The sequence below is a fragment of the Neolamprologus brichardi genome, chromosome 5, assembly GCF_056152115.1.
Source record: "Neolamprologus brichardi isolate AB-2024 chromosome 5, ASM5615211v1, whole genome shotgun sequence".
Taxonomy (NCBI): domain Eukaryota; kingdom Metazoa; phylum Chordata; class Actinopteri; order Cichliformes; family Cichlidae; genus Neolamprologus; species Neolamprologus brichardi.
Genome location: NC_142108.1, coordinates 15,325,159 through 15,352,689, shown reverse-complemented (window position 1 = coordinate 15,352,689; position 27,531 = coordinate 15,325,159). Strand labels below are relative to the sequence as shown.

The following is a 27,531-nucleotide window of genomic DNA, read 5'->3' as shown; positions in this document are numbered from 1 at the left end:
CAGCAGCCTTTTCCTTCTCTTTTTAATTTCCTGTTGTCTAACACTGAGCATCTGAGAAATTGGATTCGTTGGTTTTGACTCTGTCAAAATGTTGTTTTGTGTAAAGATAGACTTGTTTCAACTGGATTATTTGCTTTGAAATGACAGCATTGCAAAGCATTTAGGGAATAATTATTTAAACATCTGTTTATGCGGTTGGTAGATTCTCTGGTCCAGCATGTGTTTGGGGATAACTTCCTTCATTCGGATTTATCACTGTGAAATCAGTGCTTTGGGTTGCTGTTATCTGATGGCTCTAATTTACTTCTATTAGAGGCCTTTCCCCCTCTAGCACACCATTAGCTGTTATCTCAGTGCTGCATATTTACACTGGTACAGTAACCAGTTACCTTGCAGCCTCTTGTCTCATTTGTGTATTTGCACATTAGGATAAGAGATAAATTGCTAACAAAAATATTTTTAATCACAATCACAACATGCCCTTTTCTATTATAAATGCAACATGGTTTGGATTTAGTGTTGAGAGACCATTTGTGAGGCTGAACCATCGCATTATGAAATTGTGTGTCACAGAGAGTTTCATTTAGATGTGGGTTGTGTAGTTTGTTGTATCACAGCTTCTTATAAAATAAAAATACTCTAAAATACTGACACTAATAACAGTTTCTGCAGTTTTGAAACTTTCTGGGTATAAGATATGAGCTGTTCTGATGTTCGGGCTCTCATTTTCTTTAGGTTTCATTTCACAATGTCTCGATGGTGTTTTAGCACCCAGACTTTTCTACTAGAGAGCCCTCCTATTGTAAAAATCCATTTTTTTTTCTTATACCATTCATTAGTCTTTATTTACGTTCCCTGAGGTCTACTGATATCCACACACAAAATCCTATTAATGAAATGATTCTGACTGCTGCAGGGCTGCTTTTTTAAAGTCTTGGCACAATTACCGTGTGTATTGTCCCCGAGTAACAGCGACGGCGACTTTATAAAATGTGGTCCAAAGGCTTTGTGTGGAATTCCTCTGATCTCCTGCTCTGTATCTATGGTTTAAGGTCTCTAACACCCAGCTTTAAAAAGTGCTGTAGAAGCTATACCTGCCCTTTAAAACCCAGTTCTAATTATAAAACTTTAGCCCTCACATTGTAAAGAAAATCAATGATGCACCTATTTAAATTCAGTAAGTGTTGGAAATTTAAGTAGGTTGTATTGATCTTACAGATCAGTGGGATTGTAAATAAAACTTTAGCTTCATTCCCTCATAATAACTAAATTCATCCTGTACCACCTAATCAGAGATCAAAGCTGAAGCACAGCTTTTGAAGAGAAGCTAGAGAATATAATAGGACCAGTTCTAAAGTAAGACGGTATTGTATTCATTTACCTCATAGTAATTTTTTAAAAATTATTTATTTACTATAAATTCCTATCTACTCATTGATAAAAAACAAACAAAGACGAATTCATATACAACAGTATGGTATTGGGCTAATCAACTGAATGATGTTAGTGCACTGGAATAATTATTTTGGATGGTTGTGAATACAACACATATAAATCTTTTACATTTATTTAATATATTGGTCAGTAAATGAAATCTATAACTCTGTTTAAATTTCTCCATGTCTGTCCTAACATTTTAGGAAACTTTTAGTTTCTCCAACTTGATCAGATTTTATTAATAATATTAACTAATAAGAATGGAGAGAGGTGGTTTTATTGTAATGCCATTGTAAGTCTCTGGGACACTGCGAGACCACGAGTGCAGGGGCTAACTGCCCTGACCACATCTCTGCGTTGGTAAGCTTAGGTGTGTTAATTGTGAGGCTCTGTATTAATATTCATGAAAAGAGCTTTGGACATAACTTGATAGCCAGGTGGTTTAAGTGCATCACACACGGGGAAAAATGTCATTAGCACAAAGATGGTGGGTTTGTTCATTGGACTTTTTCTGTTCATTTTTGTCCAGACTATGTGTATGCAGCATTACTGATGAATGTTATCAGGAGAGCATATTTGTTTAAGGTTGGGAGGAGTAGAACGTGTTTCCACATCACATGTGTGCAAAGCTAACTTGGCGTGTGCTTGCATCTGTGCGTGCACGTGCATGAACCCCCTCCTAATGTAGACAGAAAGCACAAATAAGTTCTTAAATATGGAAAGTGGAACATCGCACACCTCATTGGTTCCATTTTATTGCCAAGTAACGGCCCGGCTGCAATTTGTTTGCTTTCCACAATTTCTGAGGCTGCAGCCAAAGTGTCTCCTTTTTCTGGCTCAGTAGAAAAGGAGCGAGATGATTAAGCAGGTGAAGAGAACATCAGAGGGCTCACTTCAATGCCAACAACATTTATTCACACTTCCTATGTTGTCGTTTTTTTCTTTTTTCAAACTGAATGTAATAAAAGAGCATGTAACTGTGTTGTATTTTTTTTTCATTCATATGTGCCCTGTTTCTTTTCTCTTTTTCCAGGCAACAGTTGTTAAAAGCACAATTTGACTCTCCTCCAATATCTCCGAAGACTCCTGCTTCAGCCGTTAAATGCAAAACTCCGAAGGAGAGGGGCCAGAAGTGTAACAACTCTGTGCTGAGCCAATTTTTCCAAAAGAAGCCTAAAACACCTCCCAGCAAAGAAACGCAGCACAATGGTTCCATCTCTGAGTGCGTTCAGGAGGGTAAAAGATGGACTGCAGGAATCCATAATGATACTGACCTACATTCAGGAAAAGCTGAGCTTTCAGTGGTTGTGAAAGAAGAACCCATAGATATGGACGATGCGTCTACTCAGGGTTCGACGTCACTCACAGCCTTTCCAAGTATTAGCACTGAAAATGGGATGGCACATTCTTTAACACCTTCAAAAGACATTAAGCCCATAATCAAAGGTGAATCCAGTTTAACTGTAAACATACTGTGGCTGTTGCCTTTGAAATTATTGCTTTAAAAATGGGTAAAAGTGGCTTTTGAAGCATTCAGATGGCGATTAAAGGGCAATAAGACGGCATCAATCTGCTATTAGCTTGTGATTGACTCAAATTAGGAATTGCATGCTAACTGTTTATGATAAATGGGATTAATTGTGATAAACTGGGGAAAATCACAAATCTGTTAGTTGGAACAGCCTCATAGATTTAATACTGAAATTCCTCCACAAATAGATTTGTAGTTGCTGCAGGAGGTGGATTAACTGGAAAAACAAACCCAGTATAGCCACTTGGCAGCCTTATTTTTATATAGGAATACTAACAGGAAGCAACCAGTTGAGTCAGCTTCCTGTCTTGGAAGAAGCTGTGCTCTTCAGCACTGTCTGACTCAGACTGATTGCAGAGTGTTTGACTGCACTCTGTGTTTATAAATGAGAACAATCACCTTGCACCCAGAAGGACTGCAAGAAGTTGTTGGTGTTGTAGATTCAAACTGGGCAACTGGTCACTGCAACTACTTGTAATTTATAACCAAATGTGAAAAAACCTGCAGTCAGTAGGCAAACACTTTTTTTTCATTCTTTTTTCATTTTTGTCATCCTATTTCAGAGGTGGGAAGTAACTAAGTACAAATACTTCCTTACTGTACTTAAGTACTTGAGTAGCTTGAGTAGATTTTTTCCCCTGACTCCATTTTTTTTAAACTTTTACTCCCTACATTTGTAAACAAATATCCATACTCTGTACTCCTTATTTTCAAAACAGGCTTGTTACTTTTGCTGTAACACATTTGAGGGGAGTTAATATTTCATGTCACTGCAAGCCTTCAAACATCAAACCACCTTGAGCCTAAACAGAAACACTGTTATTAAACATAAGAAGAGACGACATGTGCCAAAGTAAGGGGTTAAAAGCGGGATGGTGGGGTTTTTTATGTTTGTTTGGGAGATTGGGTGGATTTTTGGGGGGCTTTTTTATTTTTTACATTTTTGACACCTGAACGACTGCAGGTGTCCATAAGTTGTGGTTGCGGTACTTCAGCATCTATGTAGCCCTACATGTTTTTAAACCCGATATTAGGTCTGTGCATGTGACGTTATGTTTTTTGATATTATGAAACGTGCTGCAACTCAAACTGAGGCAGACTACCTGTGTTATTTAAAGGCTGCATGGCAATCCTCTGCAGGTTAGTGCAGGATAAACAGGTTAGTTTGCTGTACTGTGATGGATCTAAAGTACAGAACAGTGTGTGACTGCTGCACAGTGGCTGTGGTTTCATGGTCAGAGTTAGGTTACAGTGTAGCTGAGATTCATATGAGTTTTAGCTGATGATGCTGAGATACATTGACTGAATTCCATCTTCATACCAACTTTGTACCATCTACAAAAAAGACAGCATAGAGTACAGTTTACCGTCAGTGTTTTTCATGACCTTTTGCTGTCACTATTAGTTTAACTGAGTCACAATTAAAATTCACCTCCAGTGAATATAACATATTGATAACAAAACATACAGATATGTCATTTCGGTTCAGTTCTTCATGTGCTTAATTTGAATTATCAATGAATTGCATAACTGCAGCTGGTTGGATGCATGCACTAAATTGCATGGAAAACTATCAACATTATTTTGTGTGTCTTTTTTGCAGTGGAGTGCCCCGTGTGTTCTGTAAGTGTTTCCCAGCATTTTATCAACAAACATCTGGACACGTGTCTTACCAGTGGCGACAAGAAGGAAAGCTTGAGAAGGTAAAGTATCCACTTTACTGATCACTTAAGTGAAGACTGTTCTGATGTCTTGTCAAGCTTTAATGCTCCTTTGGGAGGTAGGATATAAATAAAAGGGTCGTACGTAGGAAGAGTCAGAAGTCTCCTAAAGTTAAGGAAATTGTAGCAAAGAGAGGTCACACAAGATCAGTAATTTCCGAAGGTGAACGAACACCAGTGTGACAACCTAAGATGTGGGAGGTCTCGGACATCCAAGATAGCAAAGACAACAAACAGCCATTAGAAATGGTAGCCACTGCCGTTATCTCCAAACTCATCAGCAGCCCTCTTGTGGATCAGACAGACTAAAAGACAGATACGAATCAGATTAGCTGTAAAATTATTTTTAAACTGTTAAACATAGCATTATTTCAACTGTCATTAACATGTGTATGTGTAGCCTAACATGTTGAGATGTTTTGTTTTTTTAATTACTTGTGATTTTGTTTTAAACTAAAAATACCCCTTATGCTTCACATTAACAGGTACCATGTGGAGTTATGTTTACGTGGCATTTTTATTTAATCTTGTGTATACCTGCCTAGGGACAGCAGATGGAAATTAGCTTGTGGCTAAATGTCTTTTCTATAATGAGATTAAAGTTTTCTTGTGCATGGATGCAGTAAAAAAAAAAAAAAGAAGAATAAATAAAAGTTGAAGATAAAGAAAACTAAACAAAACAGTTGGGTTTCAGTCAACCGATGACCTTATGTCCTCCCAGCAGTTTTTTCCTGCTTTATTAATAACATTTAATACAGTTTGATACAAAATGCCGTACAATTACCAAAAACAGAAATGTTGGGAAAAATATTGTAGGGTTGGTCTGGATAAGCCGATTATAGCCAGACACAATATGACTTAAATGAATAACTCTCGTGAACAGGTCATGTCTGTATTGATTTCACAATTCACAATTACTCACAGTCCAGGCAACAAAAAGAGTCTATGCACTCTTGAATTTCATAACTCCAAAATAATGTTTCCTTTATACGCAACAACTTCTGTCAAATGTTTCTTGTGGTATCTTATCTCTTCTCCTGAAAAACGGTTTCAGCTTATCAGTTTTTATATTGATGAACAGCATCTCGACTAAGTTATGGTCAGGATTTCCATACACGAATGATCTCTTATCATTATTATTATTCAGCCAGTCCGTTGCTGATTTATGTGCTTTTGCTTGTTGTCTTGTTCCATTACTGAACATCTGCTGAGCTTTAGGTCATGGACTCCTGCCCTGCTGTTTTCCTCTACAATTTGATACAATTTTGCATCTATTGTTCGTTCAAAGGTTGCAAACATCTAGGCTGAGGTAGCCAAGTAGCCTTAAACTGTAATACTTGTTCCAATGCTTTAAGGCTGATATGAGAGTTTGTGGCTATTGTGCAGTTTCTTGTTTACCTCCAAGCATGCTGGGGAACTTTTGTGCCTTTAGAGAGGTTTAAAAGATTTTTCAGTGATGTATTGTGAAACATCCAAGCTGTCTTTTTAACATGAGATGTGCTTGTTTTTTTGGTTTTTTTGTATTTTTTTGAGAGAGTTTCCTTTGTTGTATTCTTCTTGAACCCCATTGTTATTCATTTTTTATTTTTTGTTGTAACAGAAACATGAACAAAGATCACAAATATAGATCTAGTGTTTCATTGTAACCCCTGGGCTCGCTCCCATTCTTAGGGAGAGTAGCAACAGTCATGAGTTTCTTGAACTCTTATGAAAATCTGTCTTGTTGTAGTTTGATGTCACAGGGCTTAACTTGTGAATAACTAAAGCTACAATCACATTAGGGGAACCAGTGGTTGGAGACTTGGCACGACCAAAATTAATGCGACCCTGTGAGCTCATTGGCTCTGAAATGGTTGCTTCAAAGTGGGGAACAGGTCTGCAAGCACTTGCTTTTCTTAAAAGTAAAAGTGTAAAGATATAAATTTTATACCTAATTTGGAACCTTTTCTGTTATGACAATAAAAATTCTACTTGTGTTCAAGAGCATTTATTTCTATAGTTGTAGATTTTTTTTGTAGCTTAGCACAGAGATGCACCTCAAGCATTAAAATGTCATATCTGTTGGTTACTGAAAATATACAGTGAATCTGTTTGTTTCCGCTCTCTTAGCCAGAAGAGGCGTCCAATGCCGAAGTTGGTGTACAACCTGCTTTCAGTGCAGGAGCTCAAGAGGAGGCTGAAGGAATGCCATCTTTCATTGCAGGGATCTCGAGACCAGCTGATCAAAAGACACCAAGATTTTGTCTACTTATACAATGCCCAGTGTGACTCTCTAAACCCGAAATCAGGTGAGAGGATTTGGTCTGTTTTTTATTAAAATGAAAAAACAAAACAAGAACTCTAAACTACTGTGATATCACAGTGTTTTGTTACACAACAAAAGAAGTGGACTGTATAGGATATTGTCAAACCTCAACTTGAAAATCAGAAGTGTTTGTAGTCTATTCAAATAGCCACACTTGAATGTGGAATGAAAAATCACACATCATAAAGGGGGCCAGATGCAGTGTTGTTTACAAAACAGGGGAACAGTCATATAATAGCTCTCAGTTGTGTACTTGTTGCCCTTATTAGTTATACAACAAATGAGAGGAGGGAGTGTGGCAGCCCCTGAACCTGTGCCTGCACTCTTCATTATACCAGACAGAGGCTTGCATGGACTTAAATGCTCTAGCCAGAAAATGACACTCAAATATTTAGAAACACAGTAGAATCCCCCAAAATTGAGATTTTTTTGTAAAATGTGAATAAAAACGAATGCAATGTTTTGTAAAATCTCATAAACCCATATATTATTCACAATCTAGGAAACATTAAATGCTTAAACTGCAAAATCTTTAACATTTCAAAAAAAATATTAGTTCATTTTGAATGTTATGCCAGTAACATGTCTCAAAAGTTGGTATGGAGGCACCAAAAGGCTGGAAAAGTATACCCCAACGTTAAAGAAAAACAAACAACAAATCAACATTTTATAACTAATGAGGTTAAATGGAAACAGATGGTAACATGATTGGGTATCAAAAAGAGCGTACAAAAGAGTGAACATGATCCAGAGCTATCCACAGCTTTCGCTTCTTGGCCATTTAAAATAGACGGAGCAAAAGTGGAAAACCGTTCTATCCTCATACTATTGGGAATTTGAAATTCCACACAGGGTCCTCTGGACCAGCGGTCCCCAACCCCCGGGCCTCGGACCGGTACTGGTCCGTGAGTCGTTTGGTACCGGGCCGCGATAGTTGAGGCTCAGGTGTGAAATGTATGGTTTTCAGGGTTATTTTGTTATCGTTTTTATCGTTAACTCGGTTTTCCTGGGTCTTTTCACGTGTGTTATGAATAAATCTTCTTTTTTTCGGTACCGTTACTAGTTTTATTTTGTTGTATTTATCCGCGACACCTTAAAGGCCGGTCTGTGAAAATATTGTCGGGCATAAACCGGTCCGTGGCGCAAAAAAGGTTGGGGACCGCTGCTCTGGACAAAAGAGAAGAGGGACCATCCAGTGCATCCGGACTTTTAAACAAGCATTCTCCCATCCAGACGACATTTATTTCAGTGAAGCTTTTGCATATTTCACAGTCCTGAACTTTCACCAGCTGAAACATTTAACAAATCGTGAAACAAGAAATACGACAAAGACCCGGGACTGTTGAGCAGCTGGAATCGTGTATAAGACGAGAACGGGACAACATTCCTTTTCAAAGTCCAGCAGATGGTCTCTGCTGTTCCCAGACTGAATGTTAATTCAGCAAAATCAGACTGAACCGTTCTGCATTCACTTTAACAAACACTCCGCTTGTTTGGGAACAGGCAGTTTTTTTTGTTGTTTGTTTGGGGGGTTTTTTGTAACTCTATCGTGAAATGCCTTTGCTGTGGTACAAAGCTTTAACATTTTTTCCCCATGAGACTTAAACATAGAATGAAGTATCTGATATTTGACCTCACTAGTTTGGTTTTTGTCTTGATTTTTTTTACTTTTCTTGAAAACCTCAGTTTTGTTTTGCCACCTCATGGGTCAAATGGTACATTTCATATAAGGGACAATATTTGTCACCTCAAGCCAAATAAAGATTCATCTTTCGTCTGTCAACAGATGAGGAAATTGCCAAAGAGGTCGAGGCCAATGAGAAGATGAGAAATCAGTTGCGGGGGAAGGCCAAGCCAGTATGTATTAACTGCTTAATGAGAGCTTAAATTTTGTTTTTGTTTTTTCTGAAATGTACGTTGCAGCATCTTCAGTAGCGTTTATATATCATCGGTAAGGTTTATTTTACTGTATTTTAATGTTGTTGTTTTTTTGAGAAACAATAATTATGACAAGTTCTTACAATTTAAAAATTTCGCAGTCTTATGAAAATGAGTTATTTGTAATAATAAAAGCAGTACTTTTGTTGCACGGGTGCTGGCTTAAAAAAAGACAGGTTAGCTCAGTTTCTTTACAAATATTGCAAAATTTCAATATTTGTTTTTCTTGATTCATTGTCAATATAAACAAATGTCTCTCCAATTAATCTTTTTCCAGGTGATGGTTTTCTCAAAGAATCAGTCTGAGAAAGAGATCGAAGTAATGCATTCAAATTACAGTAAGTTTTTCTTTTTTCCTCCTGACACTTTTATGTGCTGAAGCGTTGCATGTTTTACATGCATACAGCAACGCAGTCCTAGGCAATGATTCGTTTAAATCAACACTTGTGAAGAACAACACATGTAGTGACAATAAACTTTGGTGATGGAAAACAAAAAGCCAGAGTCCTGTTGACTCTGTTTATTTTGGCCAGTAACTGAATGGTGTTCATTTTTGGATGCTGCTGTCTTTGGAAAGAAAGACTGAAATGTATGGCTCACATGAAATACAACACACAAACAGTATTGTGAAAGTCTTAAGCCACCTCTCATTTCTTTATATTTTTCTAGGAAAATTGTAAATGGGTGGGTAGATGGCTGTAGACAATCATTGTTGTATATTAATGTCAGTTTGAACCAAAAATCTCAAATTTGAGCTCATCACTGATTTCTGTCAGGTACAATGAGAACGCTTGAAAGAATTTAGGAGAGCTTCTCTATTAACTCTATACAGAGTTGTTTTTTTTTTTTTTAATGAAGGAATAGAGACGTATTCAATTCAATAAAACTTTATTGATCCTGAAGGTTGACCCCGAAGAAAATTGGGTATTCAGAATTAGAGTACATATTATATATTTTTTGGCTACAAAAGAAATAAAAGTTTAAAATTAGCTGGATAGATGTTATTGACAGCCTGTTATGACAGTTTTCAAAGCCTCCATCAGGCTTCTCGGTGATCAATTCTTATAGGTCACTAGTTCAGTTGGAAAATCCACTGTAAGAGGACTTACTGAGAGGCCGTCCATCTTGGAGACTGTATGACATTTTTGTCAGGTTGAGTAATTGTTGCTTGGTAATACTGTGGATAGGTCGACTGTCCCTGTGAAAACCGGCATAGGTTACTGATATTCAGTATCTCTAATATAACATGCTTTTGTTTCTCAGAAAGAGGATTGCAATTTTGCATATGAAGTGTGTCGCCCAGCCATAACACAAGTGTTACTTTATTTAGTCTATAAGCTAGCCTCACATACCTTCATCAACAAGTTAAAAAAGAAGCAGAAACATGGACAACAGTTGTCTGAGTTATTTTTTGCAGCACGTGGTGACATAGGTTTTTGTCTGTGTAAATAATCTCCAGTATTTTATTATAATTTATAGGGCCACTTGTCTGTTGATTTGTATGTCTGAGACTTTTTCCCCCCCATGTGACCTCGGAGGTAATCACTCGGATACACAGAAGCAAGAAAATCTAGATGAGCTCAGTGTTTTTATCCTCGGGGCAGAGGCCAGTTCACCAAAATCACAGGACATTGTTCTCAAGTCATGTTGACATAGTTGAACTAGATGAAAAGCTTGTTGGAAATAACTCTTAAGAGCTAACTTTAAAAGTGTTTAAAAAATGGATGTGACTCACAGGAGGTGTGCTCTATAAATAGCTGCGCTGCTGTGATAACCTCCTGATTTATCAGAGGAGGATGTGGATGACTCACTCTGCCAGCATGGGCAGTGGTGCCTGAGCAGGCAAGAAGGTGAAAGCGGCGTATACACATGCACACACCGTATCCGCCGGGAGCTCGCAGCCTTTTCTTTCTGTGACACCAATTTCTTTTAGTGTTAATACAGTTGGTAGCTAGTTATTCAGAAAACATTCCCATTTGGTAAAACAACAGCAGGTTAAAAAAATGTTCTGCAGTAACTTTCTGAGACGTGAGTTTAAACTGCAGCTCCAAGTGGTCAACTGTGCGTTACAGTCATTTTAATTAGCAACCATTTCATTAGAATAACTTTAATTTATGACTGCATTTAATCTAAACATTGAATTCAAGGTTAGACTCTCGAACCGCTATTAGAAAACAGTGACTGTCACATAACGTCATAATCATTCTATCCTCTTGATGTGTTTGACTCTATAGCGATATGCTATTTTGCCCACAGGGAAGCAGCACAGCAGTGACTTTTCCCGGCTAATAGCGCAGGTCCGCGGCCGCATGGAGACCACCAGACAACCTCGTGTTAAACAGGAAGTCAGCGAGGTGAACAAGGACGTACAAAAAACGCACTCTGCAGGTACTTTGACATTCAGACATAATATTTTCTAGCCAAAGGACACTTCTGTGCACTTCTCTGACGCCCTTTAAAAAAAAAAAAAAGTCACTTGATGTCTGTGGTTACCTGCTATCTTGTACACTTGCGTGAAAAGGAAAGCTTTCAGGGGATCCTATGCAGCCCTGTGAAGACTAAGAACACCTTTGCTGTTTTTACAGGAGTTAAGAGATTAAGTAGCAGCCAGGCGCTGCTAATCAAATTCACTTGGTAAATTGATCGTCTGCAAGTGTGAGCACCTTTTATAATAGCAGACGTTTTGGTAGTTTGTTAGTCTGGAGCATTCGTCGGTGTGAAGACATGATGTTGAGAGAAAATGCAAAAAATCAAAGCCCCACATGTTAGAGTTCAGAGGCCTCAGTTAGCATGTTTAAATTAGAAAAAGACTGAACAAGCATGGCTGTCAGGTGGAAGCCTCTTCTTTTTAAAATGATCATGGCAGCCTGGCTTAGCTTTGCAAACGTCTGAACAAACCTCGAGATTTCTAGAACAGTGTCACGTTTGGGGAAAAAAGCAAATACAACATATCAACACAAGCAACTCATATAAACTGTCAAGCATGGTGGTGGAGGGATGATGATTTGGGCTTCTTTTGCAGCCACATGAGCACCTCGCAGTCACTGCAACGACCATGAACTCCTCTCAAATTTAAGGCCAGCTGTCTGACAGTTAAAACGTGGCTGAAATTGGGACAAGCAGCAGGACAATGATCCCAAGCACATCAGCAAATCTACAATCCAATGGATGAAAAAGAAATAATCAGATTGTTGCCTTGGAAAAGAGCTGTGCTTGAACAAATACCTGCACATTTCAGTGAATTGAAGCAATGTTGTAAAGAGTCTGTGCATCAGTGTTTGTCTGATGCAAAAAATAATTACTTCAAGATATTCCTGCAAAATGTGGCTGTGCACTTAGTTTTTTCACAGACCCTGCAGCCCTGTGAAAAATGTTTTTTTCCACACAACTGCCTTTAAAGAAAAGAAAAGTCCCATCTTTTTGTAAGAAAGTAGTTTTTCCAACTGAGTAGAAAATCACAAGCACTTTTCCACCACCGAATGCTCAGTTTTTTATCAACAAAGAAATGATGCCTGGTGTTTGTTCATTCAAATGCTCTCTCAAAATTGGTGTTGCAATCCAGAAATGTTAATTCCACATTTAGCATATGTCATGCCACTCTGTTTACACATTACTTATCACATCGGTGAGGAGGGAAAGAGATTCATTTTGCATAGAAACTTTCCTCCTGGATCTGTAGCATGACGTTGTACAGCAGTTACTGTTTGCCTCTTTCAGATCAAGGTGCACAAATAAAAAGCTGCACAGAAGTGAAGGTTGAACATGAAGCTGAAGACGAGGAATCAGGAGGAGTAATCGAGGTGCCATCCAGCCCCACCTATAGCGACGTGTCCGTCAGCAGGTAAAACAAAACAAAAAATACAAACAATATTTAGAACCACTGAGTGCTGCACTGGACACCAGCATCTCAACCCAAAATAAACAGGTGCATCAGACACACCTCAGTCTCTTAGTGTTTCATTTATAACCAGACAGCGCGTGCACACAAGTGCCAGCAAATAATCCAGAAGCATCAGTTAACACACATGACAGCTAACGTTGAGCCCCCGCTTGTGACAAGACTCTATAAAGATGTTTTTCTTCTCTTCTCTGCTTTATGTTTCCGTGTGTGTCTCCTCTGCTCATGGGTCTGCTCCGCTGGGCAGAGGAGACACAACTAAGATGAAACCGAGAGCAGCAAAACAAGTAGATCCGAGCACTGAGCCGCAATGAAACAAATGCAAATAAAATACTGATTCTCTCTTTTAAAGCACTGCCTGAGCACTCCAGACTGGATCCTGTCATCTCGCTTTGCTATCATGTTCACCCTCTTAGTGGAAATATTCAACTGTTATGAAGAGAGGCTCGTATCTGCTTACATGTGGATCTGCTATCAAACCACAGGCCTGAGAAGCCTGGATTTCAACACACACAGAGGAAGCAGCGATGGGAATCAGACCGGCTCCAGGAATACATAAATAAATCAGTAAAGAATCTGATCTAAAAATAGAATTGATGACAGTATACACACCCCATCCACGGAGTTTCACTTCATTGTCTTTACATTTCAAATTCCTTTTTGAAAAACTAGCGCGCTTCCTCCAATAAGTTCTACAAGACATGATTTTTTCTTTATTTTTTTAAAGAAGTCATTAGTACCATATTTCCAGAAACATTGCAGCATTTCTTTTCATGTTGCTCTTACTGCGTTCACATTAAATCTGTTGGATTATTTTCTTACAAATCCTAAAGGCATTTGTTTTGTATATGTCAAATAACACATTCTTTTGAGGGCTTCTAAGCTGATTGTAGTGTTTAATTAGAACATAAAACGCACTGGTTAACAGTCAATTTTCTTTTTGTGACTTTTGAATTCAGATAGTCCAGATTTACTGACAAGTTCCTAACTTCTCTATAAAACTGATAATTAGCTGTTTTTCATGTAATTAGATTCCCCTCCCTCCAATCAAGTAGGCAAAAAGCATCGGTGTGGAGTCACGCAGGTGTTCAGTCTGGATTCAATTATAGCTTTGAATATAATTGCAAAGAGGAAAGATAACTGGCTGTCACTAAATTAAGCCCCGTGCTATGAGACTCGGGAAAGAGACAAGGTCCTTTGCCGCACAGTTATAAAGGATGTTGATAGCCTCTTGTGTGTGCCGCCTAAATCAGACAAAAGTGCCTTTTTAAAGTTGGGCACGACTGAGGCCGTTACTTTAAATTCATAATCCCTTTCAGCCTTTTTTTGTCCATTTGACGCATAAAATGAGAGAGAGATTTCCAACAATACAAATCCAGATTCATGTGCTTCTATGTGGGACACATCACTAATGATGAGAGGTAGACTGAAGCTTTGAGAAATAAAATAAAGGATAAAAATGCAAGATAAACAGACAACAAATAACGTGTAGTTTCTGTAAAATAACATTACCTACAGATGAATAAGTACAGCCTTTGATTAAATATGTATATTGAAGGCCTACAACAGTTAGGTGTACACTGATAATGGGAAAGAAGCCAGTGCAGCACTCATGTCTCTATCCTCAGAGATCACCTGCTAACTAGAAAAATGGCTATTCCTAGCACACCGCAGACAGCTGAGGCAACAAAACTCTTGCTGTGAGTTAAAGATGAAATGGTTGTCATATTTTTATATAAGCGGGACGTACCTTTAAGGCTCCGCTTATGAAGTGTGGCTTTCACACAAGGCTGACTTTAGTTTCTGTGCCCAGCCATAAAAAGTTGCGTGCAATAAACACAGGCCAAGTAGCCAGTAAATGATAGTATGGGACCAGCTCTGGACCAATTTCCACTTCATTTTCTTTTTTAAAGCACCCCACTGTTTTGAGCTCCAAACCTCATCTGGAAGTTGTTCAGTGATGTTGAGATATGCTCGATGCTTCGCACGCACCAGCTTGCCCACAGGGACCTGCTGGTAAATGGCAGTGCCTACCACTAGCACATCTTGAGAAGCACTTTTTTGGTTTGGTTTTTTGTGGGTTTACACACTTACATAATACCTTTTGTCAGCTCAGTATTTGTATTGTTGGTTTCTCAGAGTGCCTTTGCATGTTTTTTGTTTTTTTTAGCTTATCCTGGAGTTCATCCACCGTCTGAAACAAGCACTTTTAGTTCCTCTCCTTTTAAGTCCACCCTGACTTTAATTGGCCGGCCCATGCTTACAGGAGATTTGAACAGTAGCAATAACTATCCAAAAGAGTTGTGAGGTATTTAATGGTGTTAGGAATGATCCGTGCCTTTAAGGATCAACAGCTTGGGGAAACCAAAGGAGCTCTCCCAGAATATTTAATATAAGTGGAGAGAGAAAGTTGCTGTAAGACCTATTCGCCCTCAGGGAGAGAGAAGCCCAGTCTTAGGTTAGATTGTGCTTTTCAATGCATATTTTTGCAGTTTCTTTTGATAAAACTTTAATTTCCTCCTTTTTGACTCATGACTTCTCAGCTCTGACACCATTTCACATTTTATTCAAGTTAAAATTGCTTATCAGGGAGTTGGTGTGCCACATTTCTAAGGGGTGTAATGTGTAAATTTCATGGTAAAATGTAATGTAGTTTCTACTAGAGTTGTGTTTTTTATCCATTTAAATTTGTGTATTTTAGTCCACATCCCAAGTAATTTATCATTTTTTTAAGGGTAATCAATCACGTCACCGTTAGTGACTGCTGAGCTAACATGAGCTGACGTATTTTGTTTTTAGAGCGTCTTGTTTTGTTTTTTTATTTTAAAAGGGGGAAGATAATGTTTTTTCCTGAGCTCTACCAGTCACATTCTGTTCTTAATATTCACACTTGGCTTACTAGACTGAAAAGGTGCAACTAATCACTTTGGACAATTTATTTTCTTTTTCTAAGCCATTAAACACATGAGTGGAATAATGTTTTTCACAGATCTTCCTCCCTGTTTCTACTTCTTAAAATCACAACAAGATGTGACTTGCAAATGCAAATGAAATCAAAGTCCAGCGCCTCACAAAACTCAAAATGTCACACAGAAACTAAAATACACGGCGAAGTCTGATGCACACCGATAGCTTATTGTTGGTTTACAGCGAGAACGGTAGAAGAATAAATCATGGCGTGAACAAAAAGCTTTTTGTGCCGGAGGTGTTGAACGTCCAAATCAGTTAATACGGCAGAGAGAGAGAGAAAAAAGGCAGCGAAACATCCACAATGCATTCAATTAACAATATATTGTTATCAGGGGTATGGAATTGTTCTTTATTTTCAGCGCCCACAGAGCATGAATGTGGCAGAAATTAGATCAGTTTATAGTTTATGCACCCCACCGATACAGCACAGCAGCCTGTTGTGTGTGCGAGAGGAACAGCAGCACATTATAATTGCAGACTTTTAGATTTTATGTACTGACAACAGCCCAAAAAAAGTGAATTTCTTTTTGTATCTATATTCAGATTTATGAAGTGTTTGCCCCAGCTTTGTGCAATACCTTCTAGTTTCAAATCAAGCCGAAAACCTGGGGTCAATTTTTGTTATGAAGTAACATCCTGGGCCTTTTTCACATTTTATTGATCTTGCCAATCAACTGGCTTTGCCTGTGATTGCAGGTACAGTAAAACACACAGTGAATCTGAAATATGAGGTTTTAGTGTAATCTCACATTTCTCCTGCAGGCAAGTTAACACAGATACAAGGCAAATCATTAAATGTGTTTATTATTGAAACAGCAAGTATCCTGAATCACGGTATATCACACTGGTACGTTTTTACTGTGTTTATGTTCAACATTTACAGTACTCCATTAGAAATTTTCCAAATGTAAACAGTTTAAGTGTTTTTCATTTAGTTTTAGTTTAAAAGCTGCAGGATTTTGTTTGTCGGGACAGACTCTTTGAATGTTTGTGTCAGTGTTTCTCAATCACATCAAGATTGAATCTTATCAGACGTGAAAAGTAAAGTGTAAAAATCAGCTTCACCTACGTTACGTTTTGTAATTTTAATACTAGCTGTGTGGACACTTCTTACTATTGCTATGGCTTCTTGTGTTAGTGTGCATGTAGCCACAGTTAAGCTCTTTAATTTATTGCCCTTTCCCTTTCTTTGTTTCCTCCCCTACAGTTCTATTTCTGACATCTTTGGTCCAGAACCTGCCAGAAAGTAAGTTATTACTTTGTTATTGCTGTTGTCTAAATTTGATATTGTTTTACTGCCATCCATCTGTTTCTTTTTTGTTTTGTTTTATATTACAAGTAATGTTGTATGATAGTGTACTGTTGATGTTGTTGTGTTCGTGTTGTACATGCAGAAGCGCGCACACACACAAACAAATATATACAGTAGAGTTTGTGGGTTGTGCTAATGGAAAATGGCTTATTCTGCTATTGACTCTTGTTTCACTCACGTTATAGCAGTATTTGGAGTGAGCCCCAGTACCACCCCTAAATTGAAGGCCAAGTTCCATGTAACACTCAGTGGCACAACTTTTGTTCCGCTTGATACCTCTGAAGGCCCCTACTAGCTGGGTTTTTTTTGTTTGTTTGTTTTTTGGCCAGTTCTAGTATAGCAGGGAGACTGAAAGGTAGAACTTACTATAATTTATTAAAAAAAATATGGTGCTGTCAGCTGTTATATCCTGAAGTAAATCAAGACCATACAGTCAGGTCCAAGTATTTTGATCTGACTCAGTTTGGCCGCTCTGCCCTACCACAACGGATTAGAAATGATGCAATCAAGATGCAACTGAAGTGAAGACTTAGCTCTAATCCAGAGGTTTTGGCAAACTTGCGCATAAAGGATTTAGAGGCATTTTTACATTCGCTCCACTTTCACTGGCTCATGAGTAATTGACAAATAATTTTATTACATGAATATAAATTCTTTGCTGTCAGTGAGTGCCTGAAGTTTCCTTCCTTGAGATGCTTTGTCAGACTTTTCCTGCAGTGAACTGTTAGTTGATGCTTGATTGTGGGTGTCATGCAGAAAGCATGCTCGCTTGGACTGAGGCTAATGGGGCTATAAAAAATATTACATTACAAAAAATTACATTTCTGTCTTAAGAATCTCTGGGTAGCTTTAGGTCATCATCTATACTGTGAATCAGTATTTATCAGAAATAATAGCTCCATGCTAAGTTCCTTATGTTTCTTCATTCATTTAGCAATTTGTCAGTAAACACTTTTTCCAGGACACATAAACTCTTGGGAACCAAATTCAGGATTTTGTAATTACTGTGCTGTACACATGATTTTAAAGTCTTAAAAGATTGAATCTTTTTTTTTTTGGGGGGGGGGGGTTTTTTTTGGATTAAGAAAATTCACTTACATGAAGGCAGAAATATTGAGTCACTCCTGCAAATTTCTTATTTATTTATTTTTGGCAAATGGTTGTTAGGTGCTTTTTTTGGAAGAGGGGGTTCGTAATGTGTTCCAGTGCACAAACATTATTGTTTTGACTTTTTAAACATCCATAGAACAGTGATTTTAATCAAATTAAACAATCAGAAACTAAAATCTTTCTATTAAAAACATCTAATTTTTGAGGAGTACTGGTGGTGGTCGGTTTGAACACACTGTAGCTGTCGCGTGTGGGCTGACTGCAAGTGTGCCTTCTGGGTTTTCTTTTCTTTTTCCCTCATACTTACTTTTTCGGGCCTGTTTCTGTCATCTCTGTCAAGTGAGATTCAACCTGAAAAGAACACCACACGCAGCATTTAACCCCCAAAAGACTCACATAAATAACAACACTTGAGTCGGAGCTCATTTACTTGCAAACCATGCACTAGGACACTGAATCATTCCAGGGTGGTGGTGGTGTTTCAACCACAGAGTTTTGCATCTTTCCTTCCTCTCCATGCATGGGTTTTTGCTGCTTAAGTAAAATAAATAAATAAATAAAATACAATTAGAAAATGCAGTTTTAATGTAGGACAAATTAGAGATTCATTCAACAGCTCTACGGTCACAAAGGTGATAGCACAAACATTTTCTAAGCTTATTCTCAGCTTTGTTTTTGTTCCTTGTCTGGACTCCCCTCTTTATCTGTGTTTTTGACCCTGAAGTTGGGCTCAAACCTGCCAGTTTTCACTCCTAATCTTTTCGTTTCACATAACATTTGACTGAATGTAATCATAAGGCACTATTCAATACTGAAGTCGAGTGTTTTTGAAACAAGAGTGACAGGAAAGGTTCTTCCATTGAGCAAGGATTTATATCCATCCTCTAGTTTTTGTCAGACTCTGGAAAAGTACTGAGCAAAGTGTGGACCAGTAGAAAAGTGATCGGCTTTCTACTGTGCTTACCGATAATCCACAACACCTAGAAGATGCCTCCTTACTCTTTTACAATGTCCATGTGGCCTTGTGACCCTATTTCCAATGCGGGAATATTGTTTTTTCCTCTTTATGCAGTTATGATTAAAAGCCTTGTCTTGTCTATGAATGGTGAGTTATATCTATAGGTAAAACTTTAAGTGATTCCCCACATGAGACACTGGTGGCATCAGGGCTCCCTTTTGGTTTCTAAGCCATGTTATCTGCACACTTGTTGTGTAGGAGATTACACATCGTTGTCAGTTAATGTCAAGCATGATTCATTAACGGGGATGTAACTTTAAGCTACGTGCTGAGCTGTTGAGCCCACATGGGGACACATGGTAGCAAAACATTGACGTGGCGAAAGGTAATCCATAAAGGGAAACTGCCTATTTAGAAGTATTGAGTATTTACTCTTGACGTCTTCTGCAGACAACAGCGTCACTTCCCCCAGAATAAAAGATGGGAGTGTGAGTGAGTGAGTGTATAGATTCACCTCTATTCTTTTCTCACTATAGCTTTCCTGTAAACCTTTAAATGTTTGCTTCCAAGATGATTATATTTTAAGAGTAAGAAGGGTGCATTTCATTTACCCATCTTATTTAACCCTGTAAAGCTCAAACTATGAATTAAATGCCAGGGCTCTCAAAAACTCATGTTCTTGTTATTGTTTAGGAAAGGAGGAGAGAATTTGACTCCTAATCTTATTCCTCCACTTCCCTAAACGTAATCATATGGAGGATAAAATTATACAAAGTTTCCTCCTCTGACAGATTTAATTGACCTCTTTCACATAACATTTTGATATGAATAGCAGGAAAAGCACAGCAGCGAGATTAGCGCTACTGATTTTGTTAACGATTGTGCAGTTTCACCGAGGTTGACTTAAAGGATGTGCAGTTGTTTTCAGTTGCACGTGTGCAGCTGACCTCATTTCTGTATGTTGCAGTTTGTGCTTTTGCAAAGCATGATAAATATAATAGTTTGATTAATAATTTTCTGCCACGTTCTCAAATGAACATTTTGACTTTAATTTTGCCCGATCGTCATCGGGCAGTAGTGTGAGAGCTTTTTGTTAGCGGAGGCGTGCCTTCTTCCTTTCAACATTCTTCCTTTCAAAGTTATTTTGAACTTGTGTGTGAGCAACCTTTTAACCCACTGTAATAAATTTGCTGGAGGGCTGTCAAGCCGTCTGTTGCCGAAGATAGTCGTTTTTTTTTTCCTTTTTCTTTCAGCAGCGTGACAATCAGTACGAATGCAGTACAAGGCTTTGCGTCCTCGCTCCTGTTCTCATCAGAACGTGTAGAGTCTTCTCCGCATTAGTTGGTGATATTAAAGGGGCTTTTGGTGTTAATTGGCTGTATGAACTTTTGGTTAGTCAGATGCAAGTGCAAATAGGCATTCATCTTCCATTTTTAATTTGCAATGTGCATCATAACTCCTGTTGAAGGTTTTCTTTGGCTCGAGTAATCATGTCTGACTGGAAAATCACAGAATTTAATCTTGTAAGTGGCTGAATTGTAGGATTTCTCACACCCATTTAAATGTATTCTGTGTTTCCTCAGAGAACAAACCTAGAAGCTACTTTAATGAGATTCAGTATTGATTAAAATGAAGGGATTTAAGAGCCCATGGCTCCAATATTATGTGTTAGACAGAGGCAAAGGTTTGTTAACTTCTCAGAGTAGCACTTAATTTGTAGGTGAAATTAAAATAAAATGAGGTGTTTTGTGGGACGACAAACAGATGTGAGTGGATGTCTCGTTTTTATTTACCAAATGGGGATCTGTCAAAGTGTATTATGGCATGGACAAAGCATATTTCTGAGGGCCTGATGCTCTTCAGACTCATCGGGCGGGAAATGGTTTTTGCCAATAAGTCAAGCAATTAAGTACAAAAAGTGGAAAATCAAGACCGTCATACATGGTGGAATAGTTTTACAAGGGGGTCACGCTCAATACTTTTGCACATTATTTTTCCTCAATTAATAAATAACCAAATCTTTTGGTTTCAGTTTTACGTTGTCAAAACATTACCGATAAGAACATCTGCTGACGCTCCAGCCTTCCAGGCTGCTTGTTCTAATCTCTTCTGTTCACAAGACATTAACTAGCTGTCTCTAAATATTCATTCACAGAGATGTAGAGAGGACCCCAGGCCAAAAGCGAACATCCCACTCGACAGAAGACAATGGCACTTTATCGCCTGTTTTGGGAAAGCGACGGCGAAAAACGTAAGAGACGAAGGAAAGGAGGGAAAAAATCTAAAGAAAATCCCACGGCTTCTGTATCGGCTAACTTTGAAGGACATGCACATTCCTTTTAACATTTCTTTGTACCCTGATTATGTTGCACTGGTAATTTCATGTTTACAACTAAATCTTTGGTCTTTTTTTACAGTTTTGACTTTTGCAATATTCTGGTCAATGTCCCATTTCTGTTGTTGCTACCTGTTTGTGTTTTGACTCGAATCCATAGTTTGTATTATTGCATGTTTTGCTACATAATTTTAAGAGCAATAAACTAGTAGAAACATTCAATATTTTGACACAGGAATACTTTATATTTTACATCATATACTGCCTTAATGCTTTGTGGCATAAATTCAATGTGGTGCTGAAAACATTCCTCAGAGATTTTGGTCCATGTTGACATCATGGCATCACACAGTTGTTGCAGATTTGTCCATTTTGTTGATTTCCCATTCCATCGCATCCCAAAGGTGGTCTGTTCAAGGCTACAGTGATCTTATTGTCATGTTCAAGAAACCAATTTGAGATAAATTCAGCTTTGTAACAGGGTGCGCTATGCTGATAGAAGTGGCCGCCATAACTTTTGTACAACCAAGGTGTGCCAAGAAAAGGCTGAACTGTTAATAAAAGGCAGGATGGATCAATGTTTTCATGTTTACACCAAATTCTGACTCTACCGTCTGTATTTTGCAGCAAAAATTGAGAATTTTCAGATCAGGCAAGGTTTTCCTAAGCAGCTGTCATGATGTGAATTGTTGTCTTTTTCCTGTGCTTAGCTGACAGGAGTAGTACCTGGCTGTGTTCTTCTGCTGGTGTAGCTGCTTCAAGGTTGAATGTGTTGTTGCTTGAGTTACCGTCGACTTCTTAACAGCTCAAAGAATTCTGAAAGGAAGGGTCTGCCATCAAGGCATTTTAGCAATGTTTTAAATGAGTCCCAATTTTTGTTTCCCCCATCAGATAGCTAGGTTTCAGTCTTGTTTGCGAATCTATCGTTTCCATCTTCAAAATTTCCCTCATGAGTTTCCAAATCCTGTTAGGGGCACTGTCCTGTGTGATTCCTCTGTCATTCTCAATTTTCAAAGTTTACAACACATCTGTAGCTTTTTAAATTGATTTGTTTTTGTTGAAGGAAAAGTAACCAGGGTCGGTGTAACCCAATAAGCTCGGCGCTCGCAGAAACCCGAGGTCAAGGCAAGAGAGAGTGTAAACACTTAAGAAGAGATGGTGGTGTTTATGTGCAAATGCATGGGAGACTTAGCAGGGAAACATTTGGGAGCTGACCTTGATTGAAAACAGAGCTAGCCCGGAGTCAGACACGTGGTTCTTCCGAGTCAACCGTCTCACTCCTCAGACAAAGCAGAGACATGGCCAGACATCATTAGGCTCCGGCTGAATGGAGGGAAATGAGCATTAAGCCACACATGCCTTATCTCACTGCATCCTTATTCTTTCCTTTACAATGATGCATTTTGTCATTGGGTTAATTAGCATGAGAGCAACTGCTCTTTCAAATAACAGGAGAGCACTGAGAGGCTTTTGATCTCAGCCTAGATTTAAGAAGAAGTGAAGCAGGTAGTGATCTCATTGATCACACATATACCCATTGTGTCTGGCAAAGATCCAGACACCTCACCTGAATGACAGTCACCTTACTTGCCTGTTCCTTGACAGCAATGTCGAACAGGATATTTATCAACTGTCTAACACAAGGTGAAAGAGATTTAAAGGCTCATAAATATGCAGTAAATATTATGATGTCCCTCTCTGGTCCCAATTCACATTATATTAACTTAAAATGACCTTTGAGTGGCTTTTCTAACTGCCGAGGTCCCATCAAATCACTTAAGGATAACCAATCTTAATGTCATGGTTACAGATCAGTCTGAATCTAAGGCAGCTCGCGTACAGGGGCACATTAATCCTCAGTGCTCTGCATGAACCTCTCCACCTCTGGCTGTAGCTCACTTTAAACTCATCATTGATAACAAAAAATTATCCATATTTAGTGCATTTCTGGTGAAAATTCAACATTTGTTGAAATGGGTATAAACATTATTTTCTTACCCTGCAATTTGTATTAGCATTGCACTGTATATTACATAAGACTCACTGCGGTAAATACAGTTTCTTTGGCATAAGTGCTTCATCCTTTTTTGTACTCCTTACTTTTTGTGATGGAGTTTCTTGATCCAAAGCAAAATGAAGCTGGTAGAATGACAGGGTTTTAGATGGAGCCTTTAATTCAGCTGGAAACAAATGAAAATGATTCCTGTTTGGTTTGGGATTCAGGTAGATGAAGAAGCAATTTCCCCTGCCTAAATTCTTAGATTTTTTGCAGATTTCTCACACTTACATGTTTCATGTTACATGCATCATTGTGCATCATCAAACAGATTTTAAAATTAGACAGCGATAACCAGGCTAAATGCAGAATGCAGTTTTTTTAAAAGATGATTTCATTTATTAAGGTGAAAAAACGCAATCCAAACTTACCTGGCCCTTTGTGTAACAGTAATTGGTCTTTGAACCTAATAGCTGGTTGCATCACTCTTGGCAGCAAGAACTGTAAATAAGCTTTTGTGATAACAAGCAATGAGTCTTTCACAGTGGTGCGAAGGAAGTTTGCTCCGCTCTTCTTTGCAGAATTGTTGCAGGTTACTCGAAGAAGCAATGTGGCTCTGTCCTTCTGTTGACCCTTAGTGGTGTTCTGTTATTGTACTATAAAGAACACCATATTTGACAATAAGGGTGTTGTGCACATGCCACAAGAACACCCTAGGTTACAGGCAATGATTTTTGTCCATGTCTTGGACACTGGGGTAAAGAAAAGGGCTGAGCTGTCAACTGATCACCAACTGGGGTTGAGTTAGGTCACCACCGGGGGACGGACCTGGTTCCAACATATTGTCAGGGTGAGCTGGGAACGTCTGGTAGAGGCCCCACTCTCCACAATATTCAATTCCCGCCTCTTGCAGAGCTTTGATTGCATTCTGAGGGAAGCTAAGGACATTGAGTCGAAGTGGACCATGCTCAACACCTGCATTGGTGAAGCTGTAGTAGTTCCCAAAACCAGATGTTGGACACCAGAGGTGAAGGGAGCTGTCAAGCTGAAGGAGGAGTCTTATTGAGCTTAGTTAGCCGTGGTTAGGCAGTGTGGTGTGGGAAGAGTTTGGTACTGATAAAATGTTTAGATTTGACAGTTTTTTATACTGCAAGAGTGTTGACCTTTTAAAATCTTTAACTCGTGTTACAGGTACTGCAAAAAAATTAGAGACTTGCGGTATATCTTCCATTGTTCCACTGCCATGTGATTGTTTATTTCTATTTCAAACATTAAAAAATATTGTGATGAAGTCACTTTTCCCCATTTGTTCTAATTAAGAACACAAATGTAAACAATATCTTTGGCAGGATTATTGTATATGTTTGACTTGTCAGTTACAGTCTACATAGAAATTTGAACGTGGAGAACTGGAATTTATTGACATACAACCCACAGTTGAAGCTTGCTAAAACATTTTTTTAAAGTTTCAATCCTACAGTTTAAGTCTCAGTAGATCTCAGTGGTCCACACATTACGAGATAGTGAAAACCTTTCAAAATACAAACTGCTTTGAATGAAGCAGAACTGTAAGCAGACGTAAAGGATTCATAACAAGAGGGAACATGGAGCCATTTCCAAGAACAACAAGGAAGAACCTTCCTCGTTGACCAAGCAACAGCTTGACTGAAAAGCCATGTACATGATTCCCACTTGTATTATATTTCCAAAGCTTTCAACGACCTCTCGTGGCTGTCTTCACGGGATGAAGTTAACCATCTCCATGACAACTCAGTTTTGTATTGCTTTAAGAGGATTCTTGACATTTACTTGGAAGTTTCCAAAGAGGACTCGTGATGGCAAATGAATCACTTAAATTACTTTATGAAACCTGAAAGTGAATGTCCAAATGTTTCCTGCAGCCAAATTACTCAAAGTTTGAGGCAATAAATACCAGCATTACTGATCTCTCCTCCAGTCTGGTTTACTTATGAAAGAGGGAATCTAGTAGTAATTTTTTACTCGGTACTGTCGGTTGATGCTCAGGTGGCTAAAGTGGTGGACCCTCTACTTTGCCCACCATAGACAGTTAAGAAAGATCATGTCTTACATATTCACTAATGACTTAGAAAAGCATCATCCATGCTTTTATCTCTTGCAGTATCAACCAGTTCGGAGCACTTTACTTTTAGATCAGCAGGTGAAATATCCAAAGACTGCAGTTGGTCTGAAACACTGCTGTCAGCCTTGTAACATGTACTGAAAGAATCAGCCCAGATACACGAATTGTCGCTGTCCTTCAGTGGGAATCTGGGAATGCTAGAAATGGTTTTACGATATTACTGCTTGATTTTTAAAGCCTTAAATGATGGTGCTCCTGTCTACATCAGCAATCTTTTAACTCCCCCTGTGAGTCTGGTTACTACTTCAGATCATCTATAAGAACCTTTTTTTATGATTCACGATTCTCTATTTGGCCCTAAACTTAGGAATTTGTTAACTGAGTCCCTCATCTGTGGAATTCTCTACTTGGAGATCTCAGGAAGGCACACTCAGAGTTCATTACTACACACTGCTCGTTTTTAAGTGGAGACAACAAACAGTGTTGGTCAATGATATCGTCATTGTGCATTTAACAAAATATCTCTCATGATATTATGTGATAGCAATTAATGTTAAATATGTTTCTGGTTAAAATGATTCAGTCTTTCCTAAACACTAAAAAGCCATCTATGGATAATGGGAAGGTGCCTCTACCCCCCAAAGAGCCAATCAACAGCCCAACTAGGGAACACAACTTTTAAATCCAACAATATGTGCTTGAAGTGTAGAAAAAGGGGATAATCAAAAATTTCTAATTAGAAATTACAGCCATTTTTATACTTAGTCCTCCAATTTCAGAGGTGCAAAAGTAATTGGATATTTGCCTGACAAGCATTCATGGCCAGATGACACGTGTCCTCTCAGTATTTCATGAAAATTAAGCAGATATAAAGTCTGACGTTCGTTTGAAGTGTTGAACCTGATTTTGGTAGCTGTTCACTAGACCTGCCAATATTAATTCCAAAGAGATGTCAGTGTAAGTGAAGGAGTCCAGCACTAGGCTGAAAAAAAATAAATAAAACTACCAGAAAGATCGGAAAAACTTAAGCAGTGGCCAAATTAACAATCTGGTACATAGTTTTAAAAAAAGAAGAATGCTCTGGCAAGTGTAAGAGGCCTGAAAGACCACAGAAGACAGCTAAAGTCACAAAATCTCCTTAATCTTAATTATGCAAATTCTCATGACCATTGATCAACATCAATAAGATTGAGGAACTGACCTCCCAGCCCATTGTTCCTCAGTGGGCTGGTTTCAGTCATTATGCAAATGTACTGTTTATAAGATTGGAGAAACCTGCAGTCAGCTGAGACTGAAGAAGTCACTTGGATGAGTGATGAAACGTTTCTCCCACAAAACGCTACGTCCAGATGAACAGAATCAACTTTGGAGATTTACTTTCCTGGATGATTGAGAATGCATTAAGAAAAAAATCACTGGTTATGAATGGTATTGACACGTGCAGCTGGTAGTGGAACCTTGTCATAGTGTTTAGTGATGATATGACTGCCATCAGAAGTAGCAGGATGAATTATGACTTGTACAGAGTTATACTATCTCTGCTCAGGTTCAGCGAAATCCTGCAAAACTAATTGGATGGTACTTCCCAGTGCAAATCAAGAATGGCCCAAAACATACTGCAAGAGTAACCAAAGAGTTTTTCAAGGCAAAGAAATGAGATATTCTTAAATGCCCGAGTCAGTCACCAGATCTCACCAAACAGAGAGGTTTTTAAAAACTGAAGATAAAACTGAATACTGAATCAAGCAGCAACTGAAGTTAGCTGCAGTCAAGACCTGGCAGTTCATCTCATTATAGGAAACAGCATTTGGTGCTGTCCATGGGTTCACTGACTGACTACAGCTACTTGAGGCAACTGTTGCTGTTATTTGGCGCAATATAAATAAAATTGAATCGAAGGAACTGAATTGAATTAAAAT

At 38.4% G+C, this 27,531-nt stretch overlaps 1 protein-coding gene across 2 annotated transcripts in view; it reads left to right on the top strand.

Annotated features, from left to right (window-relative positions):
* rad18 (RAD18 E3 ubiquitin protein ligase) overlaps positions 1-25,217 on the top strand; it is a 32,911-nt gene extending 7,694 nt beyond the window's left edge. Inside the window, exons 5-13 of one of the 2 annotated variants that reach the window (XM_006806708.3) lie at positions 2,471-2,787; positions 4,572-4,671; positions 6,799-6,977; positions 8,781-8,851; positions 9,210-9,270; positions 11,189-11,320; positions 12,650-12,773; positions 17,008-17,046; positions 21,336-25,217. In XM_006806708.3, the coding sequence (XP_006806771.1) occupies positions 2,471-2,787; positions 4,572-4,671; positions 6,799-6,977; positions 8,781-8,851; positions 9,210-9,270; positions 11,189-11,320; positions 12,650-12,773; positions 17,008-17,046; positions 21,336-21,435 (1,123 nt within the window). In that variant the 3' untranslated portion in view covers positions 21,436-25,217. Of the gene's footprint in view, positions 1-2,470; positions 2,884-4,571; positions 4,672-6,798; positions 6,978-8,780; positions 8,852-9,209; positions 9,271-11,188; positions 11,321-12,649; positions 12,774-17,007; positions 17,047-21,335 lie in introns of both variants that reach the window. The other variant, XM_006806707.3, reaches the window with a different exon arrangement.
* The last annotated feature ends 2,314 nt before the right edge of the window (positions 25,218-27,531 follow it).